At 48.1% G+C, this 27,743-nt stretch overlaps 10 protein-coding genes across 10 annotated transcripts; 5 read left to right on the top strand and 5 right to left on the bottom strand.

Annotated features, from left to right (window-relative positions):
* Window positions 1–1,832: 1,832 nt before the first annotated feature.
* BDV38DRAFT_234355 (acyl-CoA N-acyltransferase) lies at window positions 1,833–2,998 on the bottom strand. Its single transcript, XM_032053237.1, has one exon. The coding sequence runs from the start codon at window positions 2,986–2,988 to the stop codon at window positions 2,464–2,466; it is 525 nt and encodes a 174-aa protein (XP_031919051.1). The 5' UTR covers window positions 2,989–2,998; the 3' UTR covers window positions 1,833–2,463.
* A 222-nt stretch (window positions 2,999–3,220) lies between these two features.
* Window positions 3,221–5,053, bottom strand: BDV38DRAFT_234354 (transmembrane amino acid transporter protein-domain-containing protein). Its single transcript, XM_032053236.1, has 5 exons — window positions 4,866–5,053; window positions 4,549–4,810; window positions 4,300–4,491; window positions 3,852–4,243; window positions 3,221–3,794 (listed from the first exon to the last, which is right to left on the bottom strand). The coding sequence occupies exons 1-5, from the start codon at window positions 4,995–4,997 to the stop codon at window positions 3,372–3,374; spliced, it is 1,401 nt and encodes a 466-aa protein (XP_031919050.1). The 5' UTR covers window positions 4,998–5,053; the 3' UTR covers window positions 3,221–3,371.
* Window positions 5,054–10,101: 5,048 nt separating this feature from the next.
* Window positions 10,102–10,929, bottom strand: BDV38DRAFT_293464 (uncharacterized protein; the record flags this gene model as incomplete). The annotated part of the gene is made up of 1 exon (XM_032062255.1): window positions 10,102–10,929. One exon carries the CDS (start codon window positions 10,924–10,926, stop codon window positions 10,102–10,104), a length of 825 nt encoding a protein of 274 aa, XP_031919049.1.
* Window positions 10,930–14,672: 3,743 nt separating this feature from the next.
* On the top strand, window positions 14,673–15,400 carry BDV38DRAFT_234351 (LITAF-like zinc ribbon domain-containing protein). The gene is made up of 3 exons (XM_032053235.1): window positions 14,673–14,739; window positions 14,802–15,069; window positions 15,125–15,400. The coding sequence occupies exons 1-3, from the start codon at window positions 14,721–14,723 to the stop codon at window positions 15,285–15,287; spliced, it is 450 nt and encodes a 149-aa protein (XP_031919048.1). The 5' UTR covers window positions 14,673–14,720; the 3' UTR covers window positions 15,288–15,400.
* Window positions 15,401–15,976: 576 nt separating this feature from the next.
* Window positions 15,977–17,501, top strand: BDV38DRAFT_293463 (fungal specific transcription factor domain-containing protein; the record flags this gene model as incomplete). The annotated part of the gene is made up of 3 exons (XM_032062254.1): window positions 15,977–16,191; window positions 16,238–16,863; window positions 16,951–17,501. The coding sequence occupies 3 exons, from the start codon at window positions 15,977–15,979 to the stop codon at window positions 17,499–17,501; spliced, it is 1,392 nt and encodes a 463-aa protein (XP_031919047.1).
* Window positions 17,502–17,599: 98 nt separating this feature from the next.
* On the bottom strand, window positions 17,600–19,245 carry BDV38DRAFT_267595 (purine-cytosine permease family protein; the record flags this gene model as incomplete). Its single annotated transcript, XM_032056621.1, has 4 exons — window positions 17,600–18,082; window positions 18,158–18,800; window positions 18,848–19,021; window positions 19,073–19,245. The coding sequence occupies 4 exons, from the start codon at window positions 19,243–19,245 to the stop codon at window positions 17,600–17,602; spliced, it is 1,473 nt and encodes a 490-aa protein (XP_031919046.1).
* A 327-nt stretch (window positions 19,246–19,572) lies between these two features.
* Window positions 19,573–20,796, top strand: BDV38DRAFT_293461 (uncharacterized protein; the record flags this gene model as incomplete). The annotated part of the gene is made up of 1 exon (XM_032062253.1): window positions 19,573–20,796. One exon carries the CDS (start codon window positions 19,573–19,575, stop codon window positions 20,761–20,763), a length of 1,191 nt encoding a protein of 396 aa, XP_031919045.1. The 3' UTR covers window positions 20,764–20,796.
* Window positions 20,797–20,800: 4 nt separating this feature from the next.
* On the bottom strand, window positions 20,801–22,020 carry BDV38DRAFT_234346 (EGFR-like transmembrane domain-containing protein). Its single transcript, XM_032053234.1, has one exon. The coding sequence runs from the start codon at window positions 21,806–21,808 to the stop codon at window positions 20,975–20,977; it is 834 nt and encodes a 277-aa protein (XP_031919044.1). The 5' UTR covers window positions 21,809–22,020; the 3' UTR covers window positions 20,801–20,974.
* Window positions 22,021–24,417: 2,397 nt separating this feature from the next.
* Window positions 24,418–25,256, top strand: BDV38DRAFT_95482 (uncharacterized protein). Its single transcript, XM_032064188.1, has one exon. It carries the CDS (start codon window positions 24,455–24,457, stop codon window positions 25,166–25,168), a length of 714 nt encoding a protein of 237 aa, XP_031919043.1. The 5' UTR covers window positions 24,418–24,454; the 3' UTR covers window positions 25,169–25,256.
* BDV38DRAFT_95491 (uncharacterized protein) lies at window positions 25,257–26,407 on the top strand. The gene is made up of 2 exons (XM_032064189.1): window positions 25,257–26,196; window positions 26,251–26,407. The coding sequence occupies exons 1-2, from the start codon at window positions 25,345–25,347 to the stop codon at window positions 26,344–26,346; spliced, it is 948 nt and encodes a 315-aa protein (XP_031919042.1). The 5' UTR covers window positions 25,257–25,344; the 3' UTR covers window positions 26,347–26,407.
* The last annotated feature ends 1,336 nt before the right edge of the window (window positions 26,408–27,743 follow it).

The following is a 27,743-nucleotide window of genomic DNA, read 5'->3' as shown; positions in this document are numbered from 1 at the left end:
CTGTGGATTAGGATACAGCTGACACCAACTTTATAAAAGGCCAGGGGCAAGCTGGTTCCGAAAAGCCCAAAGGCGGATTACTCGGCCTTGGAGTTGGGCCCCTGGCACGTCGCGACGAAGCGCCCGCCAAGGAACCCACTGACGGTACGTACATACTTACAACTATGTGTCAAGTAAATGAGACTGCGGCTGACACCCATTTCGTAAAGGCCATGCTTTGGAAGGTCTTCCTGGCAGCGAGGTAATTGGTGCTGTTGTTCCTGGTTTGGGTGGTCCTAGTGGTCAGGCATAGGTCCGCCCTTACCTGGTGGTAAAGTCCAGTGGAGCTGTTGGTTTGCCCGTCGAGAAGAGACTAGTCAGGGTCAAGCAAAACCCTAATAGGGGAAGAAGCCAGAAAGAACAGGATTCTGAGGACGGTAAACGATTGGGCCAGTGGCAGGGTCGGGTCCGGGGTGAACAACCTTGAACAGAAAGCAGCATAATGAGGGAGCATGGAACGTATATACTTAGCTCTACGACTCTGGTACTGCCACTGGCTGGTATATAATTCTCTTCACCCCGTGCAAGGGTTATCAAAGCATGTTACAAAATATGGCGTTTGCGCAGATTTTATTGGCATGTGTTGCCTATCTATGACCATAATACCCCGAGTAGTCTGGTAGGAGAAAGGGCGATTGTTAATTTCCCTTATTGACTTCTTTAGTAAAATCCACCAGTAGCTATACATGCAGACCCACGGTCATGTGAATGGGGGCCTGAAACCTGACTTAATGACATTTAACTCTGGTAGTATATCATCTATATGCCCAAGATAGAGCCAACACATGCCTTTCTCGTGTAATATTGATTATATGAGCGAAAAACACCATGCATGGTCCAAGTATTCTTACTAAATTAATCCTAGAGTTCTTATCATACTTCTTGGAAGGGAATTGTGGCCGTGGGTGATCATATATTGATATAGGTGCTATATGCAGCGTTCATCCATCTCTGTCGCAGTAGTCTCTTCGATACAGGTCCCCTCTGTGTGGTTGACGTAGCAATTCCCATTTTCGATGATGATTTTTGTGACAGGATGCGCCCACAGGGATAGCTTTCTGGAGGAATATCAATCGCCTTATTGTACTGTAACGTGGAGCATGACTCATCGCTACATGTATTCCTACCTCGCTAAATGATGACCAAAGCAAATACCAAGTCCTTCAGAACCTATAATATGTGTCCCTGGCAAGGAAGTACCTATCCCAGCCACAAGGCCCCAGAGACTGCAGCGCCCAGAAAACCTGTCCAACATCCCACAGTGACAGGCGCTGAGTATATAATGATTGTGCGTCTGCCGAGCCAGCTGTATACTGTGGTAGGAATAAGGAAACCCTCCAGCTAACGTCGCTAGATCCGGAATGTTCGCCCTGCAACCTAGTGTGTGTATTCCATCAAGCGGGGGACGAGGCTGCGGCTACAACATGACAAACATCTGGCTGATCCAAGATTTGAACATATAGTTGCATCGTCGTGCAGGTGTAGCTATAAGTCTATGTTTCACATAGAAGCATCGCCATGTAGTCTAGCGGTTTGGGATGGCAAAGCACGTTCACCCCAGGTTTTGAGTAGTTCTCGTCACCGGAGGCATAACTAGAACACGTAAATCAGTTAGATTAGGATACAAATGATCGCCCCTGACCGTGATCGTACGTAGTCACACACACCATTCTCAATCCGAGTGAGTTTCGCCAAAGCATCGTCAACTCCTGGACGGCGGGATGGAATAAGCGCCGGCGGCCTCGTAACTCCGGTTGAGACATGACTTTGTCTCGATTCAGGCCAGAAGTGGCCGATTAGCCCCAGAGCAAAGTGCTCAAGGTGATGAGTCTAGGCTTTGCCATCAGAGTGATAGCCTTCGCACACTGGATGAGGCCTCAAAATGGAGGTTGTGGTAATTAGACCACGTAGCTACAGCTGCTTAGCATTACGACAGCAAGATCGTGGCATAGTTTGTGGGAGATAAAAACAGGAGAGATTCTAATGGAAGGAACATCATAGGAAGATAAGACAAGTCGAAGACGAAACCGAATGCAAACGGTAGGTCATGTGAAGTGGAAGGTGCCTGGGGCTATCCATTCACTGCCCTAGTCCACCTGACGCCCGACTGTTCATCTAAAACAAAGTCACAAATATAGGTCTATTGCCACATATATTAATTGTTACCATGAGCTCTGCCAACGGCTTTCTATATTGTCTGTATATAAATGCAGACAGCAACCTGCCTGACCCCGAAAACCCTAAGATGGGCGAATCTACCACAGTGGATCAACCAATCCTTGACTGAGTTCGCGGTGGGTGCTGGTGAAGACACGCCAAATGCCAGTTGCAGGGACTTCATATCGATGAACAATGGCACGTGGCTCTAGAAACCGATATGGAATATGACCACAGGAGCAATGATGACTTTCGCGTATGAGCCATCTACAACTCTATCGACATCATAATCTCCCCATCTTCGTCTGGTGGTGCAGTCTGCTTGAATCCAAGTTTCTGGTAGAATTTATACGGCGAATCCTCAGGTTGGACGTTCTTGAGAGGATTATCGCTTTTCTTTCCCTCCGGCGGCGTTGACATCACCCCCAACTGTTTTGCTCGAGGGTTATGCTGTCTTATATGTGCAATCGCAAATTCCACGGCCCGTCGACCGTACCCGAGATTCTGATACCGGCCGTCAATCATGAGTCGCCAGATGTAGTACGCCTCGTCAGGATCCCATATCGCCATCATCAACATGCCGACAAGCGTCTCGTCGGCGTAAATGGCACGTACCCAGGCGTCTTCGGAGTAGTGGGCTTCGCAGAGAGACCATACGTTGGCGGCGAGGTTCCCTGCCTGGCCGTCCTTGGGACTCAAGTTTGCTACCGCACGCCAGTTATCCTCGGTGACTTCGCGGAATGTGAGGGTTGAGTCCCTAGTGGGGGCGGGATTGCGGGGATCCTCCCCCATGGTATGTAGGAGGAAAGAAATGAGCAATCTAATCGGGCCACTAGGTAGAAGAACTTCCACCTTTATTACGAGGAAAGCTCAGCACATGACGTAAGATCACATGGGGTTTCTTCACATGACTTTATGCCCTATACAAGTCTTGGATTTGTAGGTCAAGTTATTTTATTTTCTTCTAATACTTTTTACGGTCTTGAAATGATCATATCTATAGGACAGTATTATATTTTCTTTGAAAAAAGATCTTTATCCTTCTATATTCTTATAACATATAGAAATGTACATGTATATATATAGTAAGTCTTGCTGTATTAAACCGTAGCCAGCCACATGTTGGTTAGAAATCAAACGAAAAACACAAGTTTATAATTCGAGATTTATATCGATTAGGTCGAGTTGGAGTTATCAGCGCATGACCAGGCTGCCGACCCACCGGACTTCTTATAACTGTCCATGATGGAAACAACCGATCCGTATGTGCCGCCGACCATCAAAAAGGTTCCGGACAAAATAACAAAGCCACTCCAGCAGACCATGAGAATCCACTTGGGCGACTTACTGACCTTACCCTTACTCCAGTTATCATATAACCACATGCAGCCCATAGGTTGGAAGGACATCATTGTGCCAAGGAGGGCACCAACCAGGGACACCAGGTCATTGAACACGGGAATAGCACTGGCAATAATATATGCCACGAGAGCGACACCCGAAGTGCAGCTGAGCCACGTCACCCAGTGGATCATAGTGTTCGCAGTCAGGTGCTTCGAGCCTTGTAAGAGGCGGATAAAGATATACTTCGCGGGCAACTGGGAACACGTTAGTAAATCAAGAAACTCCCTCAACTCTATCGCGTCGTAGCTTACATGGATGACCAGGAGAGTGGTCGTCAGCAGACCTGGTAGCGCAAAGCCATAGCTGACTTTCTTCACAGTCGGACCGGCGGAGCCCAGGGCTGGTGAAGCAACATAGGATCCACAGTAATAGTATACCACGCAGCCAATGGCAACGTAGACCGCAGTAACCACTGACTGGCAAATAACAAGGGACCGCGTATAATGGCGGGGCTCGCGCATCTCGGAAACGATTGAGAAGAAGGCCGGGGTACCTGCATAGGCAAAGACGATCGAGGACACGGCAGTGATTGCTTGTGTAAAGGTTGGGCTGGCAAAGAGCTTATAGTCTGAGACCCAGACGCCTTCTTGTGGGGCTGCATATGGGCGGTCCTGGATTCCGACAGCGATCGTGACGATGAAAACTGTTGGTCATGTTAGCAATGATCCATTGGTAGTACCGGGGTAGGATCGATCTTACTCGCTGAAAGAATGCCGAACAGTCCTACCCACGCGATCCAGCTGATACGACCTAAGGTTTGAATGCTAGCAAGCATGAAGCCCGCAATGGCGGCGACAGCCACGAAGATGGCCGTACAAGCGCCGTGGGTGGAGACTGCATTGAGCGAGATTGAGATTCCAAGCATTCCAGAGCCGGCTACAAAAATCCAATCTAATCGATAGTTAGAACGGCTAGGGTACTGGACTCTTTGAGAATAAAAAAACTCACAAAGGCAGAATGCCCCCCCAAAAAGTACCCGACCGGGATACCCAAACATGAGTGCGCCGGTATCATCAATCCCATAGACCTCCCGGTGTGTCAGCTTGAAGACACCCACAATATAGTCGGACCATGTTGTAATGGTAGCAATAGCGCAGAGGACTATGACTCCCGGGATCAGACCGAGGGTATCGAAGGCTAACGGGATCGAAAGAACACCCAGACCGATCTGGGTCTTCATCATGAGGGCGGTGGTTCCCAGCCATCCTACCTAATCAAATAGTTAGTTCACCATGCTATCTCCTGGCGTCCTGGGATGCACCAACATTGCGATAATTCGGACCCTCTTCGGTGATCTCTCCAAAAACAGCATCTTCATCGGGGCCCTGATCTTTCTCGATATAATCGATGTGGTATGTTTCGGAGGGGAAGATCTCGTCTTGCTTTTTCTCAGACATATTTAAGACCTGTGGCCGGAATTATAGAAGAATAGACAATTCAATTTGAGTGTCCAACTGAACAAAAAAAAAACACAAAAAAGGCTGTTTCATGGGTAGTATTTATATTAGTTAGTCTCGGCGATCCCATATCGTACATACAGCGGCAGATAGCGGCAAAGGTTAGATTGCCACTGGGAGAATCCGCACTATCATCCGTCCCAGGGAACGCGTTAACTCTGTTTCTACTATTACGAGAGGGGAACGCCAAACCCTAAAATCGAAACCGTCCGGAACCGTCCACTTAAACATAAGCTCGAGTAGAGTATATTATCTAATTCAAATACACGCGAAATTAAACAAGGGTGGCTATCTCCACAGGTCATGTCATGTAGTCTTCCGGGTGGAGTACTCAATAGATGCAAGATCTGGATTTCGACGTCTGGAGTCCACAGCATACAGGGCGAGTCTGTGCATTGATAGGAACTCCAAGGGATTTGTGAAGTAGTAATGGTTACCTGCTCAGACCATCTTTGAAATGCAGTACAGACTCGAAAGGGGACTGGCAGAGAGATGGCCTGATCCGTCCTGGTAGAGTACGGGGCGCGTCTCCGATGAGGGTAGGGTAGGGTAGGGTCACAACTCTTTGGGCAGTATGGAGTGGCGCAGATCCCCCAGATAAAACGCGCATTGCCGAACGCGGGGAACACCCCACGAATACGATACGACGTTGTGGTGAACCGGCCCGGCGTCGGCAGGACGAGTGAATCTGTATGTAGAAACACCCTACCAGGTAACAGTTCACGGGAGTAGCCTGCCCAATGCAATCATAGGAGTTGATTGGAGGGACACAGAAAGCCACGTTGCAAGAACTTGCCACTGGATTGTCTGGGAGCCCTGGACAATTTCCCCATTGAGACTAGTATGCCGCAGTCTCAAAAGTCTAGCCGGTTGTAACTTCCTGGAAATCTTATATGCGTCCATCCGGTGGTACTCAAATTCCTTGCCGGTCCAGAACCCCAACGAGTGGTGTTTGGGATATCAACCATTTGCCCTGCCAACAAACACATTCTCGACCTAACTTCTTCAGCGCCACTCTGTGTGATCCTGTCAAGGTCGCTTGTATTGAGGGCATTCCTCACCCTGGAGCCTTTCTAGCGGATTTAGGTTTCCTAATGGTACGCTAAAAGCCAACCGAGCGGCGGGCTAGGCCTCGCGAACTCCGCGCCCCCCGCCCGCCACGGAACATACAACTCTATTTAACAAATAGGGTTGGCTTTTCCACGAGTTATCGCTGTCTCACGCAGGAGAGTCACTGGGGGACTACGGGACCCCTCCCGAGAATTTAGATCGTCTAAAACCAAAATGGAAAAGCACACGATGCTAGGGGAAAAGTTATTGGTATCATATATCTGCTCGCAAGATATGTTCGAGAAGGCGTGACGCTGTGTTATGGGAATAGACGACGCCATATTCGTATTATCCGAGGTGTCAAAATAGAAACATGTCATACCTCCACCGATATGTGGTGGTGGGTCCACTGGTAGCTACAACTAAAGCGAATGACGTCGACCAGCGTCGAGATGTCTCCGGTCATAGTCAAACAGCGGTCAATAAGTGGGCCCATGTGGATGTGAATGTTAGGAATCACTGGTTCTGCACAATTACGACTGTGGGGAGTTGATATGTGGAGTCCGGGGGCGGCTACCCACTGCAAAGCTCCAGCTTTCTCATGCAACCGTTTACTCTGCTGTTGACAAAGGGTCTATGGTTTGAACAATTCCAGTAGCTATGGTCACGGCCGGATGTGTATAGTTTTCGAAAGCGGTGACTTGAGTAGAACCGGTGGATTGCACGTCAGCCTGATTTCAAGATATGATATCGCCAGTACTGATCGTCAAACGTGGCAGACTATGAAGACACATTCTGGACTATTTAACAGCATAGTATTCATGCCTCTCCCTTATACAAGTAATTTAATATCGGTATACGCCCGGGCCGTTTTATCCTCATTCCATTGGAGGTATATGCGGCGGGTATCCAACACAGAACCAAGTCGTGAGTTCTGTTGGACTTAGTGATCTAGCTATTTTCTGGCACGATAGGAATCATAGCACGGTTGTCGAATTCCCCTATCGCCTTACTATTCTTTTAGAGCTTCTGATAGCACAACGCCAATGGCCAAACCTACTTGGAGACACCACTACAGTGTCAAAAGCTTGATTGACGTTAGAGGGTCTCCTGGTCAGTCGTGTATTGAACATGGTATTGTCCATAGCTTGAATATGTGGATTCTCGGAATGTGGTGGAATGTGATTGGCAAGTTAGTATATTTAAATCGCCGTCGATATCACTACGTTTGAGTTTATCGCCACTCGCAATGTGCATCAGTCCACCTGGGACCTATGATGGAGTATGTAATACTACACCGTGCAATGTTTCAAATTGTCTCGACTTGAAGGACATTGATGTCTTCATCAAAAACGGCGGAGAAAGGTAGGTATGTCCCTGCATAGAAGAGCTATGTAATCCGTAGTGGTAATCACGAGCCCTACCACTGTATTACACATTCACTCGTGAGAGGGTCAAGAAACCCTGGTTCTCCACAATTAATGTTCGGTCAGACAGGTAGAACGCTCAGGCACTGCTTTTCAAGTCAGTCCATCTCATGTCAGTAGTATCGAATACGGAAACTAACAAAGACCGGGTACCGCGTGAATGCTGTATACACTTGTTACCACAGGGACTGGTGTTAAACAGACGTGTTTTCAGACATCTAAGATGACATCATTGAAAGATAATCAGAGATACTCTCGTTGCCGTCTATATTATCGGAAGCGCTTCCGATAACTCGGGAAGCCTGCCGAAGTTTAAGGTTGCTCGCGTCTCAGCCTTTCGTGGCGTCCTGTAGGAACGTTAGTCCAGCCAACACTTCTGGTTAGCACTCTTTTATCTCGTTCCTGCATAGCCCGATATCATCTCATTCGTCTGCCATACTATCATCTAGTTTCTAGATCATTGAAAGTGGCCAATACTCTAATGCTGGATAATCGTGCCACCCGCCACCGATTGATCTATGCCCGCGGAAGTCACAGTCGCCTGATAGGAAACCATTGAAAAACGAAATTTCAAATTCTGGGTTGACCGGAGTGTCAATATCAGCCGACTTCTCATATCGGAAATCGTGTTGACAGGAAAAAGCCTGTACTCCAACGTTCATCTCACATGTATCCACATCGCCGTCGCCGTATAGCCTGCAGCTAGGCTTGACTGGGAAATGAATGTATGATGTGGCAAGTATAGCCCACCTCGTATGGTGGAGGCCGGAGAGGCGACCCTCTCCCGACATGAAGGACTGTAGGAGTTCTCTATCCTGGAGGAATCACGTTGTTGTTGTGTTGTCCTCCGGCGCTGGCTGGGTGGTATACCTGACTTACCCTGACATCTCTAGAGCTTAGAAGTATATGCTGTCGCACAGATCGATTATTGTCGAAATCAACTTGTGAGAATTGTCTTGGTTGCTTCTTTGAAATCTCAGAAGCACTAGAAATCCAAGTGCACCTTCCATTCTACGGATACTGCCTACCTAGTCGCGAGAGAGAGACTGAGATTTAATGAAGCAATGCTGACTGTACCTGCTAGAAACCCTCTCCTCCCCATCAGCTTCATAAACACGAAGAGAACCCCACGATTATCCATCCCGGTGATTGACCCCTGACAACATGATACGGTGGGGTTATTACGTTACAATAAATGATGGATATAGCTCAGTGGTGTGACCTACTATCATGGCTCTGTCGAAGAAGGAGAAGTAGTAGCTTCTCTAGCTCTGCTTGGTGACAGGCGTCTTGTGATGGACTGTACATCAGATCCTTACATCTAAGGTAGGGAACCATATAAGCATCGTAATGAGACGTTAACAAATCGTTCTCGGTCGTGCACACTCTACCTAGTGTCTCCGTGAACAGCCGGCGAAGTCGTAGAGTGAACCATACCAAAATTCACTCGTCTTCCGTTCTCCTCCATTTCACTTATTCCGTCGCCTGGCCGCCACGTTGATGTATATGCACCAACGATCGTGAAATCTAGCTTTCCTCCTCAGTCGACCTTTGCCGCCCGCGACCAATGTCCCGTGCGCTCTGCTGGCATAAAGGGGAGTAGGTTAGCTGGTTTCGCACCATAGCATTCTCAATAGACTTGTACTTTCTAAACCAAACCACTTGGAAGACTTCTCACATAGTTGGCGTTTCAACCTTTAGCCTGATAAGACTAAATAGAGTCGATGGCGTGTGCGTATACTAAGGTTGCAAGGGACACATGAAGTGACTACCAACGAAGTAGTATACCTATACGTTGGTCGTCAAGCTTAGGAAGGTATTATACTTTATCTTTCGGCGATGCGGAGAAGTAACCTTCTTGTGTATCCTAGAACGGCTTGTCCGTGGCATCAAGCCAGCAATTCAAATTCTATCTCGATGGTCACGACGACAGGATATTAGGAAAGCTAAACCTCTCATATCGGCTGCAGTGGACAGCCAAAGAAACCAGTAGCTAGCGCTCTATCACTTGTGGCTTTTAATATCACAACAACTGGAACCCCGGGTTGGCATCCAAGGCGGAGGCTGATTGTCCATCGACCTAGAGTGCATGCCGAACAGATATATAGCATCATAGTCTACCTCACCCAATATAATCGGTGTTAGATTGGTAAATTTCCAGTCACATGATACCATTTCTCTGCTCAATTGGCCGGCTGTAGCGTCGTTGGCTGGAAATTGCGGTTAGGTTATGTGTCGCCTCCCGTGCTTCAAATATGGATTCCAACTTATGATAATAAATAGCCCAGACACCTCCAACAATATTATTTATTACCATGTACGACTAATTGGCAGCGCTGTGAAGAGTGCCTCGATTGCATATCTAGCAGTCGCGTAGTAGACTTCTGCATTTCAGTGGCACGGATGGTGGCGGCAGTCATGACGCTCTTACCAAGGGGTCTGTGCTCTATTTGCACGAAAAACAAATGATTGACTGTACTAGGAACACGAAGCCATAGGCAGTCCTTTATTCTAAATTTGTACAGACGTTTTCTAAAATATAGACCACATAAAAAGGTATGTACCTGCTAGTAGAATGTCGAGGCGGTGCAGTTCGTCCCCCACGTGGGCGGGTCAGACCTAGGTGGGTGCACGAGGGAGACCAGCATGCTCAGCACAGCGAACTCAAGCTTCAGCTTTATGCTGTAGACGGTCGCCTTGAAAATGATCTGCGTGAAATAGAACCCTAAGTACTCCAGAACTACCAGAGATGCATCCATGGCGATGGCTATGATGTTGATAATCACTAGTTCGTATAGAATCTTGTGTCGCCGCTTATCTTCAGTAGGGCTAAGTCGAATCATCCAACCCGTGTGCCAGATGTATACTAGGGAAATAAAGCTCTCCTGCACTGCAAACCAGGTGACTTGGATCCGTTCAATCGCTTCGTATGCTCGCACCCATGGAAGTGACTGTGGCACGTAACTTGAGCCGACGTTCAACACAATCGTTGGCACCACGATCATGAATAGACTCCATATTATCAACCAGCGCACGAACGCAAGCAACAGTTTATTTTGGGACACCAAATGTAACCGCGAGTATAATACCACCGACTGATTTGGGACCATCATGACAAACCCAAGATTTGACAACAGCATACTCAGCCATAATGGTGTGAAATCGAAGAACTGCAAAGACGGTCCGAGAGTGGCCGGGATCACACCGAGGACGGCGGATGTCATCAACGCCCAGAAATATAAACTGCTGTACCGGTGGAAGCTCAACGGAATGACAACGGCTAGCTCGAGGGCGTTGTAGAGAGCAATGGACATGAATACGATAATGCTGATTCCTAGAGCATTGTGGCCGGGACCTGAGCCAAACAGTGAGGTCGGCTCCGTACGGGACATGCTGCGATGGCGATGGCGATGGCGATGGACGGGGGGACAGGCAGCCCGGAAGGCATTGTGGGTGTCCAACGCATCTAATGCGTCTCAGAGGGGCAAAGGGGGAAAGTCGGTCAAACGGCACGAAACTCTGCTTTATAGCAATTATCGTGACCGCAGCGAGTGAGTGAGCCCAAGTAAAGTTTCCTGGGGAAACCATCACGAGGCCAACTTCCCCAGAGAACTTAAATTTATTCCGCCACTCAGTCCCCTTGACCAATAAACAATTTCTCCCCGAAGACAGTCTTTAGCTTTCAACATTACTCACTTTGCCAGCCCATGCGCCAATGAAGCTTTCCGTATTTGAGAATTGGACGACGCCCAGCGAATCAAGTCCTATGTCATCAACCTTAAGTTTAAATTTCCCGCGGCTACAGCTGTATACTAACAGATAGCCTTGTAACTAAAGATTGGTTGTAGCATGTTTTGAGTTAGCTCGCGTGCCTTTTCTGTATACGGCTACGGAATATTTACTAGGGGCTGCCAGCTCAACGAACTGGCAGAATAGTGGCACAGCGAAAGAATCACAGAACCTTTTATTATATAATTTATATCACCTAAATTACTAAGATTATTCAAAAGGCTATACTATATTATTTAGATTACCTGGATTTTCCAACCCAATTACCTACCTAGATTACCCACCTAGATTGCCAACCCTACTTTCATAGGCTGCGCAGGTATTGCAGCGTGTTTAAATACTCTAGAAATCTAGATATTGGAGTGTATCCAAAGGCTCTCAGGATCTAGGCCAGGCAGACAATTCAAAGCTTTAGAAATCTAGGCATTACAACGCATTTAAATAGTCTAAACATCGGTTAGGTTACTGGAGCTACGCTGCCCAGATTATGGAAATAGGCTTGAAATGATTCTCGAAGACAAAACGGAAATGACGTAACTCATGAATTCTCGTCCAATCAGAACCCAGATTTGATTGAGCATGTCTCCTCTCTGTCTCCTATATTGCTTGCTCCGCTTGCTCCGCTGCGCAATAATTCTTTTCTTTTTTATACATGCCAGAATAAGAAGTCATTAATGCAACAAGGTCTCAGTTTTTGTGGTGCTTATACCTAGCTAATATATAAGTTGTTGGTGAGGGCTTTCGCCTGGTCCTAAGGCCGGAATGGGTTTCCCCGGGGCCGGAAAGCGGGCCCACAACGCCGAGGAAGTGGAAGATGGGCAGATCAGATAGCTCTAAGAAGAATATAAGGACGATTATGAAATTGGCCTCTTCCACCCACTAAGATTAAGTTAAAGGCAAGCCATTCCGAAGTAGCTTGTTAGTACGTCCTAATGTATAAATAAATCACCATATTCAGATACCAATCTGTTTATCTGATCACGGAAGGGCTATTTGCTTGCTGGGACATTGATTAACCTAAGCCAGTGGTATGTGTCCTTAGCCTGCAGTCCCATCCAGCAACTCTGGATCTGTACTGCACCCTATTAGTATGCTCTCTTTTTATGTTGCCTGAAGGGTTGCCTCTATTGCCAATACATTATCTATCCAGTAACTGTTACCGGTGAGCTCTATTAGACTGTCGTGGCTAAAAATACTCCATCGTCTTTGGTTAAACGACACCTGGGGATACCATATATATTCTTTCATCAAGTAGTCTCCCCTTGCCTGGTTTGCCAGGTTTCCATAATCTAGACAGGGCCCTCAACTGTAAATATATGGGTTGATTGATGCCAAGTCCAAGAAACTATTTACTATACAGACACCAGGTGAGGGGACAAAGACGAGGTAGGTCGCCCAGGCATGTTGCACTATGGGTTTAGTCACCTTTCTTAAACAATATAAAAATACCTCGGCTAGTGGAGCATTCAAATAGTGTCCCTTTCAGTGAATAATACTTACATCTCCCTTCCGTTCAGGTTTACATGTTCATAGCTGTACCTAGTTCTTCTCTCTTTTGTTATTCATGGAATAGTCGCTTCCTAACCTTACCCGATAACTGACAAGCAAAGCAAGGTTCGGTAGATCCGACCATCCAGATCCGAGTTACAATTCAACATATCCTCTACGTAGAATATGGGTAGCTCTACTACAGTGGGCAAGGATACTTAGTTGGCAATCAATCTACAGCCTCGCAGAGTTAGACTTTGGATCCAACGTGGGACCCAGGTGCTATATAACGTCTACAACACGTGCTCGAATGATCAATCTATGTTGCCTATTTCGGATCTGTCGCTTGCGATCCACTGTGCAGTAATCAGGTTCGTGGTCCCGCTCAATGCTCCTCCGTACTCCATATAAGAATATGACTTGTGGTCTAGGCATGAACCCATAATCCGCATTGAAAACTCAGCCTTAAAGCCGGATCTAGGCCCCAATGGTAATCCTCTCCTCGTCCGGTATGGTATAAAGCCCACGAGTCCTCCGTAGCTAGTTCGCTGAGAAGCTATGGCTGATTCTGCGAACTTTGACAAAGCAGCCGTGACGCTAGCATGTACTACAGAATCCTTTATACTGTCCCCACATGTAACGACTTCTAGCAATAGGGGAACAGAAAAATCCGACAAAGCTCAAAAAAAAAATATTTTCTTGCACACTCTATCCAAATTCACCTGCTCTTGTTTCGATTTGGAAAGATTAGAGCCACGACCTTCTTGGGAAAGTTCTATGAGAGGCGAGAGGCCTAAGCATGTGTCTCCTATGCTTGTCCAGAGCCAGGCCGCATTGGTTAAGAGTGTTGCAGCTCTTATGACAAAGATAGGGGTGTTATTAGCTTCGGGGGATGCACGCCAAGCTTCCACCTGCAGACGATTAAAATGTGTTGCATCATGGCTGACTAGGAGTCTCGTTTTACCGCTGAGGAGTCTCCTTGCGATGCTCTTCTCCACTGATGTTTTTCGCAGTTCATCTGCCCAGCAGACAAGTTGACTTGAAGCTACCTAGCGAGAATAGGATGCGGGTGCTGTATGTAGAACTGCGCCCCCATTCAAGAGCCTTACCGGTCAAGGTATGGTGAAAAGATGAGTCAAAAAAGAGGATGAAGATCAGAGCCAGACCCACATTGAAGAACGTCGCGCCCGGGGGCCAAAAAGAAAGGGGGCACCCCATCCTCATTCACAATCTTCTGACCCTGGCCTTCAAGGATTTGTGCTAATGCAGGCGAAACTCGTATTAGACCCAACATGAAACTCCTCTGAGCTGACGAACATTCTCTGGTGGAAAACCGCGAATAGGTCATAAAGCAAAGTAATTTACGTTCTGACCACTGTTCGGACGACATGCTTGGCCTTCGTATTTCCCAGGCCAAATCTGAAAACGGCAAAAGATCAGCCTAAGAGTAGCCATGGAATATGGTTACTCTGTACAGCCTCAGCCGAGCCTTTTGGTCACAAGTCTAATTGCCAGAACCCACAAGGCACCCTGCTTCAGCCTCGTAAAGTCCCACGCCAATCTCTGACAGTTCTCTCTCATGACTATCAGTGGGGTTCAACATCACCTCTGTATGGCGCACACTCGAGGACACGTTCGTGATAGGAAATTACCCTACGCCCGACGCATATCTGATTGGGCTTCTAGAAATAGTATCGATGTGTGCTTCGTAGAGTTTGCGGCTGTGACCAAGTTTAATTGAAGGGTTCTAGGATTGCAACTGCAGTGAACTTCAATATAAGTAGATAGGCAGTCGGCTAGCTCTCCCTGCAAGTCTCTCTCTTTTCATCCTTCCACATTGCTAAGCCATTTCCAAAGCCATTCTCAAGGCCCTTAGAATACGTCACGCTTACTCCTATCATCTTCCACCATGGAGAAAGTACCATCTAGTAGGTTAAAACTTTCGGCCCTCACTGTCAACCGACTCTCTCACTAACGCTGGTCATAATAGCCCCCGTCCCCGTGTATGACCACGAGCCTCAATTTTACCAACCGCAGCCAATTGCTCCTCCAAATGCACACGTCCAATCTCCAGTACATGATCCTAACATGATGGCCGTACCACAGCCATATGTTCATCCCGCCGGCGGTCATCCCAGTGGATACAACTCCGCAACTCCGTTGCATGCTTTGCAACGCGGCCCTACTCCAGTTGATTGCCCAATTTGCGGCGTCCGTGAGATGACCAGAACAGAGGCAGAGTCAGGAAACACAACACAGTACGTACAATGATCCCAGGGGCCTCCGAGTAGGGCAAAGGCTAACAAGGAATAGTGGATGGGCTGCCGTGATTTGCTGCTGTTTCTGTCTGGGATGTATCCCATACCTGATGTCCTCTCTGAAAGACTACAACCACTACTGTGGTCAGTGTGGCACTATGCTGGCTACATGGCATAACAGCGGAAGAGTTGAGGTGCATCAAAATGTGAGACAATAAAGTGGGTGGCTTGTCTTGGTTTATATATTTTTCGTTTCTGCTGTCGGCGTTCGGGGAATACTATTGTGATGATACCAATTTTACGTCAAGGAGAATCTATATGCTATGCGAATAATATGTTACAACTCATTTCCATACGAGTAAAACCCACTCCTAGCCACAGAAATGATTCGAGATTCATATGATCGATTTCTTTTGTCTTCGACGTATCTGGTAGGAAAAGTTGCGACCGAAGGATCACTAAGCCAAGGCTTTATCTTATCAGTGGACACGATAAGATTTGACGCCATTCCCCCATATCATGGCGAGTCTCTCCACACCATATTACTTTCTACCCTTCATGCTGCTGCTCGTGCCATAGTATCCACGCGAGCCCAATGCCCCCAGATCGAGGCCGCGCTTCTCGGGCGTGCGTTTCCTGCCGAAAGCAGAAGACAAGATGTTACGAATCGGGCACTGGCGGGCGACCATGTCTTCGGTGCGAACGCCTTCAGCAAAGATGTTCGTTTGAGCATCAGCAAAGCTCCTCACGAGAAAATGCTGCTTCACACAACACAACTGTAGATGCAAGGTAGCTTCATTGCCCTGGATTTTAAAACTGTACTGTGTTAATAGAACGAAGAATAGAGCAGCTCGAAAGAACGGTCGGGGCGCTATTAGAGCGCTTGGGAGAGGACTCGTCTAGTATCATGCCTCCGCCCGAGCGCCCTAATAATGTAGGACTTTTATCGCAAAACAGTGCAGCGAGTGCAACAGGCAAGTCAGACTATCCCTCAGCTCCACCCGTCATGGTCATCCGTGATCTAGCATCGGATGTGGGAGTAAAATCACCCGATGCCAGCTCGAACGAATCCGTACTAGATGGTCTCATATCAACCGATCTAGCAATCAATCTCATGACCATGTACGTTATATTGCCCCCCACACAGCAGCAAATCTGACAGATATAGCTTTCTTGAGCATTATGGTCGATGGGTTCTGTTCGATCCAGAAAGTGGACCCAAGGCCTTACTGGACAAGGCTAGTCGATCGCCACTGCTATTCTCTGCTTGCTGCTTAATCGCTGTCCGACATACAACCGAGAGCCTGGCGACGACTCTGGCACCGAAGCTCTACCAAAGCGCTCGATCCTTGATCTCAACGGCACTACTTGTATCACCGCAGCCGATTGAGTTCTTCCAAGCTGCTATCGTCCTTTCATTATGGTCCACGACGGTGGGCCAGGTTCCGCTGAGTATCGATAGCTGGCTACTGAGCGGATTCGCCTTGCAGCACTGTCAATCCAGCCATTTGTTCGACGCAGTCAACACAACTAACGCACATGTGGAACTCACGAAAACGACTCTTGATAATTGGTGTATTTGGAACCATCTCTGCCTTGCACATCTCCAGTATTGCGTCGGTACAAGCAGAAAGTCCATGATACACGCCTCTCAAATACCGAGATGTCGAGCAATTGTTGGCTCTGACCATGCTACAAACTATGAGCTGCGGATGGTAGCCGAGGTCCATCTCTACTGGACACTGTACGAGCACACATCAAGCGAATCAATAGATCTCTTGAAGTCCATAGCCAGTGTGCAGGACTGGAAGAAAGAATGGCAATTCATCCTCGGTATAGCTCATCCTCCCAATCAACATATATCGTCCACTGATGAATTAGAGCAACCCCGCGCCCAATTCCTGCTGATGGGTTTCCATTTCGCTCACCTCCTCCTATACGATCAATGCCTCAAATGTAAGACTGCACGAGCCCGTGAATCAGTCATTTCCGAAATGATCCGTCATTCAACAGCAATCATTCGCCTTGCGATGGACACGACAGATGACCGTACGCGCCATTTAACCGACCACATCTACCACATGATCACGTTCGCTGCGATTATCGTATGCAGGTTACTGAACGCGTACGAGGAGCAACTAGTACAAATTTATAACCTAGACGAACTAGATTCGTTGATCCTTAGCCTCGTAAATTGGATGCAAACAATCGGTCTTCCCTGTCACGCAGCGTATACACTCGGTCATGTCATTGGGATGGTACATCAGAAATTGCGTCCAGCGGTTGTGACCCAGCCTCTTGCTACGGAACAAAGTGACGCTTTCTTCACACAGGATTTGGCAAGCTACTTCCCCGAATTTCTGGGCGTTGAGACAACAGAGGATGGGAACTGGGATTTGTTGCCTAGTTGGGGATTTTCAAGCCCTCCATAACTTGTGCCATCGCATGTGCACCGAATATATCGTTGATACTATAAATATATATAAATCATGTTCCCAACGAACCCCTAAACTCCTAGTAAAAAAGTAACTCACACCCCACCAACGTGTCTCTCAACCCATCTCAACCCCAGAAACACTATCCCCGAAAATGCCCCCGTCAACTCATGACCCACATTGGCCCCTTCCCCAATCAACCCAGCAATGGGCCCAACATACCAGGCTACCTTCATCCCGAGCGCAGCACCGACAAATCCGGCCCCGAAGGCCCCAATAGCAGACCATCCGAAATGTATCTTCTTGGGGTCGTCCCAAGCATCAAGGTCATACCCCTGCCAGCCGCGACGGAAGACGAGGTGTTCCTCTGCGACGATGATGATATGGATGACAGTCCAGTACCCGATGACGCTTAAGAATGTCTGTAGCGTATCTTTAAAATACTGGGCGGCGCAACAGCCGACAACTAGCGAGATGATGAAGCCGAACGTGACGAGGGCAATGCGGGGGATGCGGAGGGCCCAGGGACCGAAGTTCTGGGCGTGTAGGGCGAAGGAATAGTTGTTTGGGATATTGTTCTGGTGGGGTTTATCAAGTTCAGTTTAACACCTTCTATGACTGGGGTTAAAGGGGTTCAGAAGGGATGTACGTACCGGGATAGAGCTCAACGCCGCAAGAACCATCAGGAATTTTCCAAATCCACCAGCCGGTTCAAGAGCCATCTTCAGTAGTCCGCCTACGCCTGCACTTGTATATGCTGACTTCCATTCTGGGTGATGTATCGTTCCGCTGAATAACGCGGCTCCGAGAGTTTGGACCAGGACAGAGGGAATGAGGATACCGATGTATGTTGCGCCGAATATTCTCGCCCGTGAGGTGTTGATCGGCATGCGGACGTTGTAATCCGCGGCGCAGTTGACCCATGACACCGAGAAGGAGAAGATGATGGCCATGAATGATAATATGGCAGCGGCTCTGTCTTCCCTACTTCTGAATTCCTTCGGCTCGGTACTGCTGAAATGTGATGCGCCTGTGCCAGCAGTTACGCACCAGACTATCAGGGGTGGGATCCAGATGAAGGTGTCGATTTTGTGGATCCAGTTGATTCCTAAGACACACAGTATCCAGACTGCTGTGCAGATAATGATTACTCCGGCCCAGGTGGGACATCGCCCGTCGGAGAGGGCGTTGAGCACAGCGGCGCCAGAGATAGAGTTGATTGCGTTCCAGCCTGTGGTAGCAACCATGGAGAAGACAACCACGAGAAGATTGCCCCAATAGCCGAACGAATACCGCCTACTATCTATTAGCTATCTTCCAGTATGCAGGTGGATAGGCCATACGAGAAGGTGGTCATGCGGAGTCCCGTCAGTCCGAAGGCCGCAGTCCATGCTGGAAGAAGGTCGCTAACCAGGTTAACGACGAGAATGACGATGAAGCTATCCCAGAATTTAAGGCCCATAGGCCCCCCGAGAGCTCCAGTTGTAAGTGTGGCCACGGCCATGTTCGCACTCAGCCTGGCTTTGTTAGTCAGGTTCGGGGTCGCAGTCTGCGTGGTGTGTCCATACCAGAAAGTGCAGGCATTCCAAAAATGGGTTACATTTTCCTGTCGTTGATCGGGTGTAACACGCTCAATACCACCTTTCTCAATAGAAAGGGTTTGCATCCATGTTGAGGTTGCCTTCTCGGGAGCTTCTATGGTCGACAAAGATTTGCGATGTGTATCTGAGATTTGGTCCATTTTGATCAGCACCGAAGAACCCCCAACAGTCTTTCGAACAAAATACTCACCTTCCAGCTAATCCATCCCTCAGTTATATCTGAAATCACCCATATCACTCATATCACCAGACACCGCGGCATCCCGATAACACGATAATAGTCAAATTGACGCCATATCAGTTACGTAGACCCCAGCCTATCTCACCGCGGCATACCGCGGCATGCCGGTCGACCATTCAGGATCCACAACAGCCTTATTATATAAACCCCCAAATCTTCAATAAAATCTTTAAAACATCCAGTAAGCACAATACCCCTTATCACATACCTCAAAAGACCCAGAAAAATGGAACAACACACCCTCCGCCGCCGCGGGTTAGGTCTCCGCGGCACCGACCCCAAAGTCTCCCCAGGCTACATTCTCTACACACCCCTAACATCCCGCACCGCGCACCTCATCTCAACAACCGGAAAGGAAGTGCACAAATGGACGCTTCCCTACCGCGCAGGCCGACACGCCAGACTTCTCCCGGACGGCAACCTCGCCTACAACGGTGCGCACCCGGATGCCCCAAGCCTCTTCCCCATGTGGGCCAAATACCGCGGTGGTGCAATGATCCAAGTATCGCCGTCCGGAGAAATCGTCCGAGAATACCGCGATCCAAAGGCACATCATGATCAACATCATCTTCCAGATGGGAAGATCCTATACACCACGTTGGAAGCGTTGACGCCGGAAGAGGCGGCGAAAGTACAGGGAGGGATTACAGGCAGTGAAGCGCCGAGTGGTATTGTGTATGGGGATTGCATCAAGTTAGTCGAACCGTGGTCTAGCTCGAATAGATCTTCCTCCGAGGACTTCGAGGGAGAGGGTAAGGGTGGTGCAAAGCTCCTCTGGTCTTGGCGTGCGATCGATCATCTTGACCCCGAGCTATTCCGCATGCATCAGGATTATCCGCGGGAGCATTGGCCGTTAATCAATAGTGTTTCGTTTGACTCAGATGGGAATATCATCGCCTCGATGCGAAACACCTCTTCTGTGGTTATTATTAGTCGCGAGACTGGTGAAGTGCTTTGGCATTTGAGCCAGCCGGTAGTCAGTCAGCAGCATTGCGCCCATGAGCTTCCGTCGGGTGATCTCTTGATTTTTGATAATGGGGTCTTCCGACCTGGCATCTCGGTGCCGTTCACTCGGGCTATCGTTGTGGCGCGGGAGACGAAAGAAATCGTCTGGGAATACAAGGATAGGAGTACGGGAGGTATTGGGCTGTTCACGCCATTTATGGGCTCTGCGCAGAAACTACAGAATGGGAATGTGGTGCTTTGTGAGGCGGCTACGGGCCGGATTCTTGAGGTTACCGAGTCAGGAGACGTGGTCTGGGAGTTTGTGGTGCCACAGTTGAACGATTATACTGCTGCTCTTGGAGAGGGTGAACTGGAGGAGATGAGGAAGATGGGCTTTGCGTACGAGAGCAACGCTATATTTAGGGCATATAAATATCTACCGGAGGAGGTGCCGTGGCTGGGGAAGGAGTGAGGCACTGAAATTGATCATCAAAAGATTTGCTGGAGACGGCCGGAAGTGCTATATTATCCTAGATTGCAAAACTCCAAATTGGTATCATATATCGAAATTATAGTGTATATAACAAATGCAGTGCACGGCGGTCAAGTGTAGGCCGTGTAAACGTCGCCTCATTGGTAGTAGTTGTCGTCCAATGTCCCCGAAAGTATCATAAACCGTACAATCAGGGACGTTTAACAGTGCTCGTTCCATCCATCTCCGCCAAGGGAGTGTTGCCCATTTCTACCAGCTGACGGCTGCTGCTCAATTCAGCGCCAACCTTCTCCCCCGGTAGCTCCACAGTCTTACCCCCACTGGCAGGATAACCATATGGTGACACCGAAGAAACCTGGGTCTGTGTTTCTGACATGGCTGGCTTGGATGGATCCACAGCCTCGGGTAAAGTTCGATCTGGACCAGGAGCTGGAGTTGCACCAGCCAAAGCCGGTGCAGCAGCGTTGCGCTTCCGTCGACCCCAAAAGAAGAACAACGCAGCGAGGATAGCAACACCGGCAACGGCACCAACAACAATGCCGGCAATTGCACCACCAGACAGCGAGTCGCTCGGGGGATTGTCAGTTCCGGATTGGGTAGTTTCACTTGTTACCGGACTCGTAGTCGCAGAAGACGTCGTAGCCGTCGTGGAGGATGTGCTCGATGTGGATGTCGTACTTGTACTCGCCATACCGTTCGCGCTAATGTCCGCAGGCGGCATCGCGTACACGTTAAATGCTGAAATATTCCGCGAAGCAATCTGTTTCCACCTCCGTCCCTCGCATGTCTTTCCGATCTGCGTCTCGCATGTTGACTCGTCCCAAAATTTCAGGCACCATTTGCCTTCCGGGTTGAATGTGAATTCCTCGCCTTGCGTATGATAAATTCTGGTACAGTTTTGGATAGAGTCGCCGTCCACTATTTGGGCACCAGTATCATTTCGCCAGGTTAGCGTCCATGCGTTTGCGCAGGAGAGAAAGGCAAGGGTGAAGTATGCTAGGCAGAATATCGACAGACGAGCCATGCTTGTGGCCGAGCAGTCAGTTCCCTGAGCCTTGGTGAGTAATTTCTGACGGCAGATGAGTGGGGTTTGCCCGGGGATAAGTATGAGACGCTTGCACCCTCACAATGTCCTGCACAGGGACTAGGAGTCGCCAGCGCAGGGCGCCGAGATGCGTGAAGAATGTCTCCGCGGCACATGGCGTGGCTCATCATTACTCAAACAGGAGCCCCCAAGCATTTGACGGCCTCTCAAACGCGGGCACACTAGCACTTCTCCAGACACAATGAGATTATTATCACAAGGCTAGAAATTGTTGCGAGGTTAGCCGTGGTGACATTCAGAGACGGGAAGAGCCTCCATCAGGGCACGATCTCCCATGATTGGCCTGTGACAGGAGCCCAAGGTCACATCTCGTGCGTTGTGGTGGGTGTTTCAACCCTTTTTCTTATGATCCAAGAATCTTGGCCCTGCTATGAGTATTGGCAAAGAGGCTGATTGGTGGCTGATCTGCCGAATACGAGGGAATGGATGCAAGGTGGATATTAGTCCTTCAATTAGGTCAACTTTAAGGGGAGTTGGGTAGATTGACTAGGTAGGTTCCGCCAGAGTTGACACTAGAAAGGGAAAATGCATGGGTCTATCAGAGGGGGATGTGGGAACAAAACTTTCAGCTGTTAAGAGATCAACGTTTGTTGCAAAGTCTGAATGCTGAAGTTGAAGTCGAAGTTGGAATGTTGGCAAATTGCCGAATTGGGATCTGCACACATGACTAATAGATTCAATGCTTCACGTGTATCGATACCCAAACGGGAGGGCACCAGCATAAAGCCCTGAGCCCTGAGCCCTGATAGGGGTATTAATTTCTGTCATCGAACGTCAAGACGTCCTCACAACAAAAGCTAACTTGTCAATGAAATATTGGAGAAGCCGTGTGTCGGTAGTCGCTCCAGCAAACTGGCAAGAGTCAGTGATGAGCTAACGTAGTACTGTTTGATATCAATGACGTCACAATACGGCATATACCCAAACAACTACAAATCAGTGTGAAGGGGAAATTAGGAACAGCCCTGTTATATATGAGCCTTGAAAGTCAGCCATCAGGCTACCACTCATCGAGCAAGCCCCCTCTCTCGACACCTTCTTTCAATATGACACCATCCATGGGTATTGTTGCAGTGGTGACGCCAGCGGGACCGACGGGACCCGAACTTTATCACCTTCCCTGCCCTCGAAGAGTCAAAGCTATATCTTCTGGTTACCGAGATGTAAGGAAGTGACGTGGATAATTCTAGGTTGAAGGAGTGCACCTGCCCGTCTCGTGTGGAACGCAAAAGTCCAGGCATGGTCGTTGATATAAACCACCAAGTGGGGGAGCGGCTAGCCCGGAAGGGTCAATCAACTCTGAGGCTAATTGATGTGTGGGGAAGTGACAGAATATACTCTGACAGCTGGAGAAGTCAAGCAGTCACCGTTTCTGGGACATAACCTTCCATGAAGACCACAAACTTCCACCATTCTGTCACCAATTCGCCAATGGCCTTGCAGCATTGGCACGACAAACTGTAATCTAAAAGTATAAGCCTTGGAAGCGCAGGACAGGCATTACTTAAACTTCTATCCTGACTGGGATCCAGTTTCCATTCACATTGTGAGCCCTGGTCCTGAACGCCAACCCGGTGAGGTTGCATACACTCGTCTCTTCCACGTCATTCTCATCATAACTTCCGCGGCTCCCGCCATGTGGAATAGGTCTCGCTGTATGCCCCAGCTCACGTCCTTAGTGCTTTCATGACCTCTCCGTAGTATGCTTAACACTTTTCTGCTGTCCTGGGACTTTCTTGACAGGACATAGACCACCTCACTGTTGTGTTTCAAGGGGCATTGCTTTCCCACCAACTCCGTAAGCACAGCGATTTCTATATCCACAATTGCGAAGAGAACTAACAGAAATTAGACAATGCCTGCAATTCAAAGCCTAAGCCCCCATGTCCGGGATGAAATTGTTAAACGCAGCAACTGGGCTGGAGAAAATCCAGGTGTCATTCTAGTCTTCTGTATCGTCTTTATCGTGGGTATGGGCATTGTTTCTCTATTCGCGTACCGAATGTGGATGAAGCGCAAAGCAAAGAAGGAGTCCTACCAGGTGCAGGAACGAAAGTGACCGAGTGCAAACAGAAGTTAAATAACGAAGGCAATGAGGTCCATCTCATCGGAATGTCACCGAGCTGTATTTGATACTGTCCAATCTGGCATTGGCAATACCCATTCCTGTTTATTTGCGGACATGTCCTGGTTGAAGACTCCTGGTCGACGACAAATATTGGGTGACCGATGCCTATAGTATATAGTGTGTGTTTTGCTCTTTGCTAGTATATTGGAAAAGACTTGTAATCGTAATTTGGGGGTTTTTACTGCAGCATATTCATGACAGGAATGGATAGGGACTATCGGCGGTTAATAACTTGGATTTAAGCAAATACAAACCGTCACCAGACCATTTCCTTGGCATACTTAAATATAGTAACTGCCGCTTTTCATTCGTGGGTCCAATACGAGATTGTGGCACCGATTGATATCAACTTCTCATCGCTCGATCATATTTAATTCTCTTTCTTCCCCACTGCCTTCTCACCATCTTTACATGAATGATCCGCTACAGCAGGCAAGATGCCCAGTCTTCTATATGTATCTTCTATACTACTAGCTACGTCCTCTGCCACAGTGACATACCTCTATTTCCTCCATCGTTCTCTTGGACATCGAATCCATCACGAGTTTCACCACAGCGAACTCCCCAAAACCGTTTCTAAAGTTGTATCGCTCCCTGTAGAGGTCACTCGTGGAGAATGCCGCGCTTTCTATGACCACGCTTCTCGTCGCGTTGCGCGCAAATTACTTCCAACGCAAGAGCTAGAGGACTTATTCACACTGCTCTTACGTCGCAATATGACAGCTTTCTCTCGTTTTCCACAAGCTTGGATCTTGAGGTTCAATGTAACACCTACAGACCGTATAACGTTCCATGCATCTCATATCCAGTCACTCCGATTCGAAAAAGGTGATCTCGTCTGTGGGCTTTACCGTGTCCAAGAACGGGCACCCAACAAAGTCGTGCTTGAGCTGCTGTTCAAAGGGGACGTCAACGGACGATTGATTATTCGATTTTGGGAAGAGGGCGAGGATGTTGTCTTTTGCACGGAGACGGTCATGTGGACCAGTAAGGTAAACTCCGCACAAAGCAAGAAAGTTATCGTCCCACTGGAGAATCCCGTGTTGAGGTTTCTCCATGAGATGGCTGCATGGTGGTTGATTGATTCTGGTGTCACTTATCTGCTGGATCTAAAGGGGAATACAGACTCTTTAGACGGGGGATCTCTTTGACTTGAGTTGTTTGCCATGTCGCCTTTTCTTTGAGAGTATCAAAGCTTCGACATAAAGAGTTTAAGGACAATCAATTGTGATGGGGAATATATCTCTTTCACTCCTTTATCCTGATCCCCATCCTTTCGCAACTAATACTATTGTTTATCAATAGTATATAACACCTTCCCGATACGATGATATCGACGTTTCCCAGTGTATACCCCAGAAATCCTCTCTCCCACTTCGCTAGTATAGAATCTCTATTCATACGGCCCGCCATGTGCTTGTGTACATACCACCACTACCCCTGCGGGCACATTGCATCGTTCACATTTGAGAGCTGTATCGATATAACCAACTTGGTGCGAGCAAATATCAATCCGCTGAACCATCATAAGATCAAAAAGCTCGATCTGTTAAATGAACGACGCCCTCATCGTTGTTTCAAGTGTGAGGAGAATTCCAGAGGCGCATCAACCGCCAATAGCAACCAGTCATCTTCAGCAGCAAATTCAAAATATATACCCCTTGAAGGGGACACAGCAGACTTCCCTATCATAATCAGAGGAAAAGTTATACAATCCATGGGCCAGAGTGGTTATTGCTTGGGTTGGGATGCTGACATTTCCTCTTCGGATGAGCGACCGGCATCCTCCAAGTCACTCGTTAAGACATTTTGTCTTAGCAGACGAATAAAACATAGGCGCGACAATGGTTATCATCGTAACCCAAGGGTAGCGTCACAGCGCGCGCCTGGCTCGAGTCGCCGGATCAAAACTCTGTCTCAGGACCTCGCAGCCACGATTGAGGAAGACCCCGGATACGAGGCTGAAGATGACGAGCGTGGTCGAAGCATCCTCAAGAGCAGGCGGTATCCCCCACAGTCTCAAGGGTACATTCATGAACTTACTGGCTCGTTTCCTGAATCGGATCAATCTGTATACGATACTGCGCCTGAGGCTACCACACCTCTGAGTGAGGGAGGCTCCTCGGATCTCGCGCACGAAAGCTCACACTGCATTGGAGGCAGGGACAATAAACGCAAGGTATGACCCCTACCGCAGCATACCTCTTGAAGCACCTACGCCTTATCGTTTTAGGAACATACGACAATTGCTGTCTTTTGGTACTCAAGATGGTTGTCCCCTCCCCCTAGCGAGTTTGCCTTTAAGGGAAACCACACACGGCGATACTGAGTCGCATCCATGTTTGTAGGTTCCGACTCTCAATGATCAGAGGTGCCACGATTGACTATAGAACTGGTGCTTGAAGTGCGAGAAATATGGCATGGTACGACCAGGGAAGGTTATGGGCATTTCAGACTCTGGGTGGCGCAGCCCCTTCCCAACAACCTTGGTTATAGACTGTGTATCTGATACCTAAAGAGAAGTGCTTTATATTATCCTTGGATTGCCCAGAGCGGAATATGCAGCGACTATGGACACATTTGCTAATATAGTGTCGTAATTGAGAAATAATCAATGGTTCCGGATGGCGAGTTCCCATGCACGAGTGGTGGCGTTGAGTAATACTATTACTGAACCCGTAAAAATATTTTATAACTAGCAAGCGTCTAGTATGTCTCTGACAACTCCTCAATATTCCTAAACTCAGATCATTTTCCTTGTGTCGTGCTAGGCTACTACCTTTTGGTATGTTGTTGGCAATATATATATATTTTTATGGTATCTGACGGAAGATGTTACAGTACAAGGTGTTTTACCCCCCCAACCACGAATGGATCTATGTGCCATACCTCAAATATAGCCTTTTTGTATTCTGTTTTTAAAAAGGGTATGCCCTTCGCTCCTAGATCAGGAAAATGGCTTCAATAGTCGATTAGTGGTTTGTTGGGCGAGATGAATGGACAAGATGCCCGTCATGGTATGAGGCTAGATACCAACTATGCCAGAAGTAGACCTTGGGCGTAGAAGGTGTGGAAATCCACACTTCGACGAACTGTGGAGATATGCTAAGTAAAAGCAAATAGAGTGCCTGCTCTAATAAAAACCGAATCAACTGTCTGTGGTTAATTGACCTCATTGTATAGTCTTCTGTAAAGAGTATCAACTAGTAGCCTAAAGCTACCACACATTGACCATAACCACAACCAGCTCCTGTCACTCCGTATACTATAAGTGTTAGCTTCCATCGGCTATTAAACAATGCCTGGCACGTGGTATTGGATGGAGCCACCAGGAATAGCGCACGATTCTGTTCCACCATAGAGAGGAAGGATTTAGCTTAATTACAGGCCCCGCACTCAAATTCGCTAACTCACTCTTCTCAGCCAACTGCAACGGTGAAAGATCTTCGAGAACAACGTGTCATAATTCCAAAACCAGATCTGTGTGAGTGGAAGAAAGAGAGGGGGTGGCAGGGGTGATAGCAGGCGATCATTACTGGGTCATGTTGATACGACCCTTCAGCATTGACTGATGCGCTTCAATGAAAGTTGGATCGGATGCTCGGAAGCTGGGATAGAGTGCCCTATCGCCCCATTCGTCTACTGGCCAAGTGGGACTAGGCCGGTTTGGTCTTTAATTTACGTCCTGGTAGTGGTCTTGAGAAGAGGATAGAACAGGGGCATGGG

This window comes from Aspergillus pseudotamarii (genome assembly GCF_009193445.1).
Source record: "Aspergillus pseudotamarii strain CBS 117625 unplaced genomic scaffold BDV38scaffold_3, whole genome shotgun sequence".
Taxonomy (NCBI): Eukaryota; Fungi; Ascomycota; class Eurotiomycetes; order Eurotiales; family Aspergillaceae; genus Aspergillus; species Aspergillus pseudotamarii.
The sequence above is the reverse complement of the archived record's forward strand: the minus strand, read 5'-3'. Positions and strand labels throughout refer to the sequence as shown.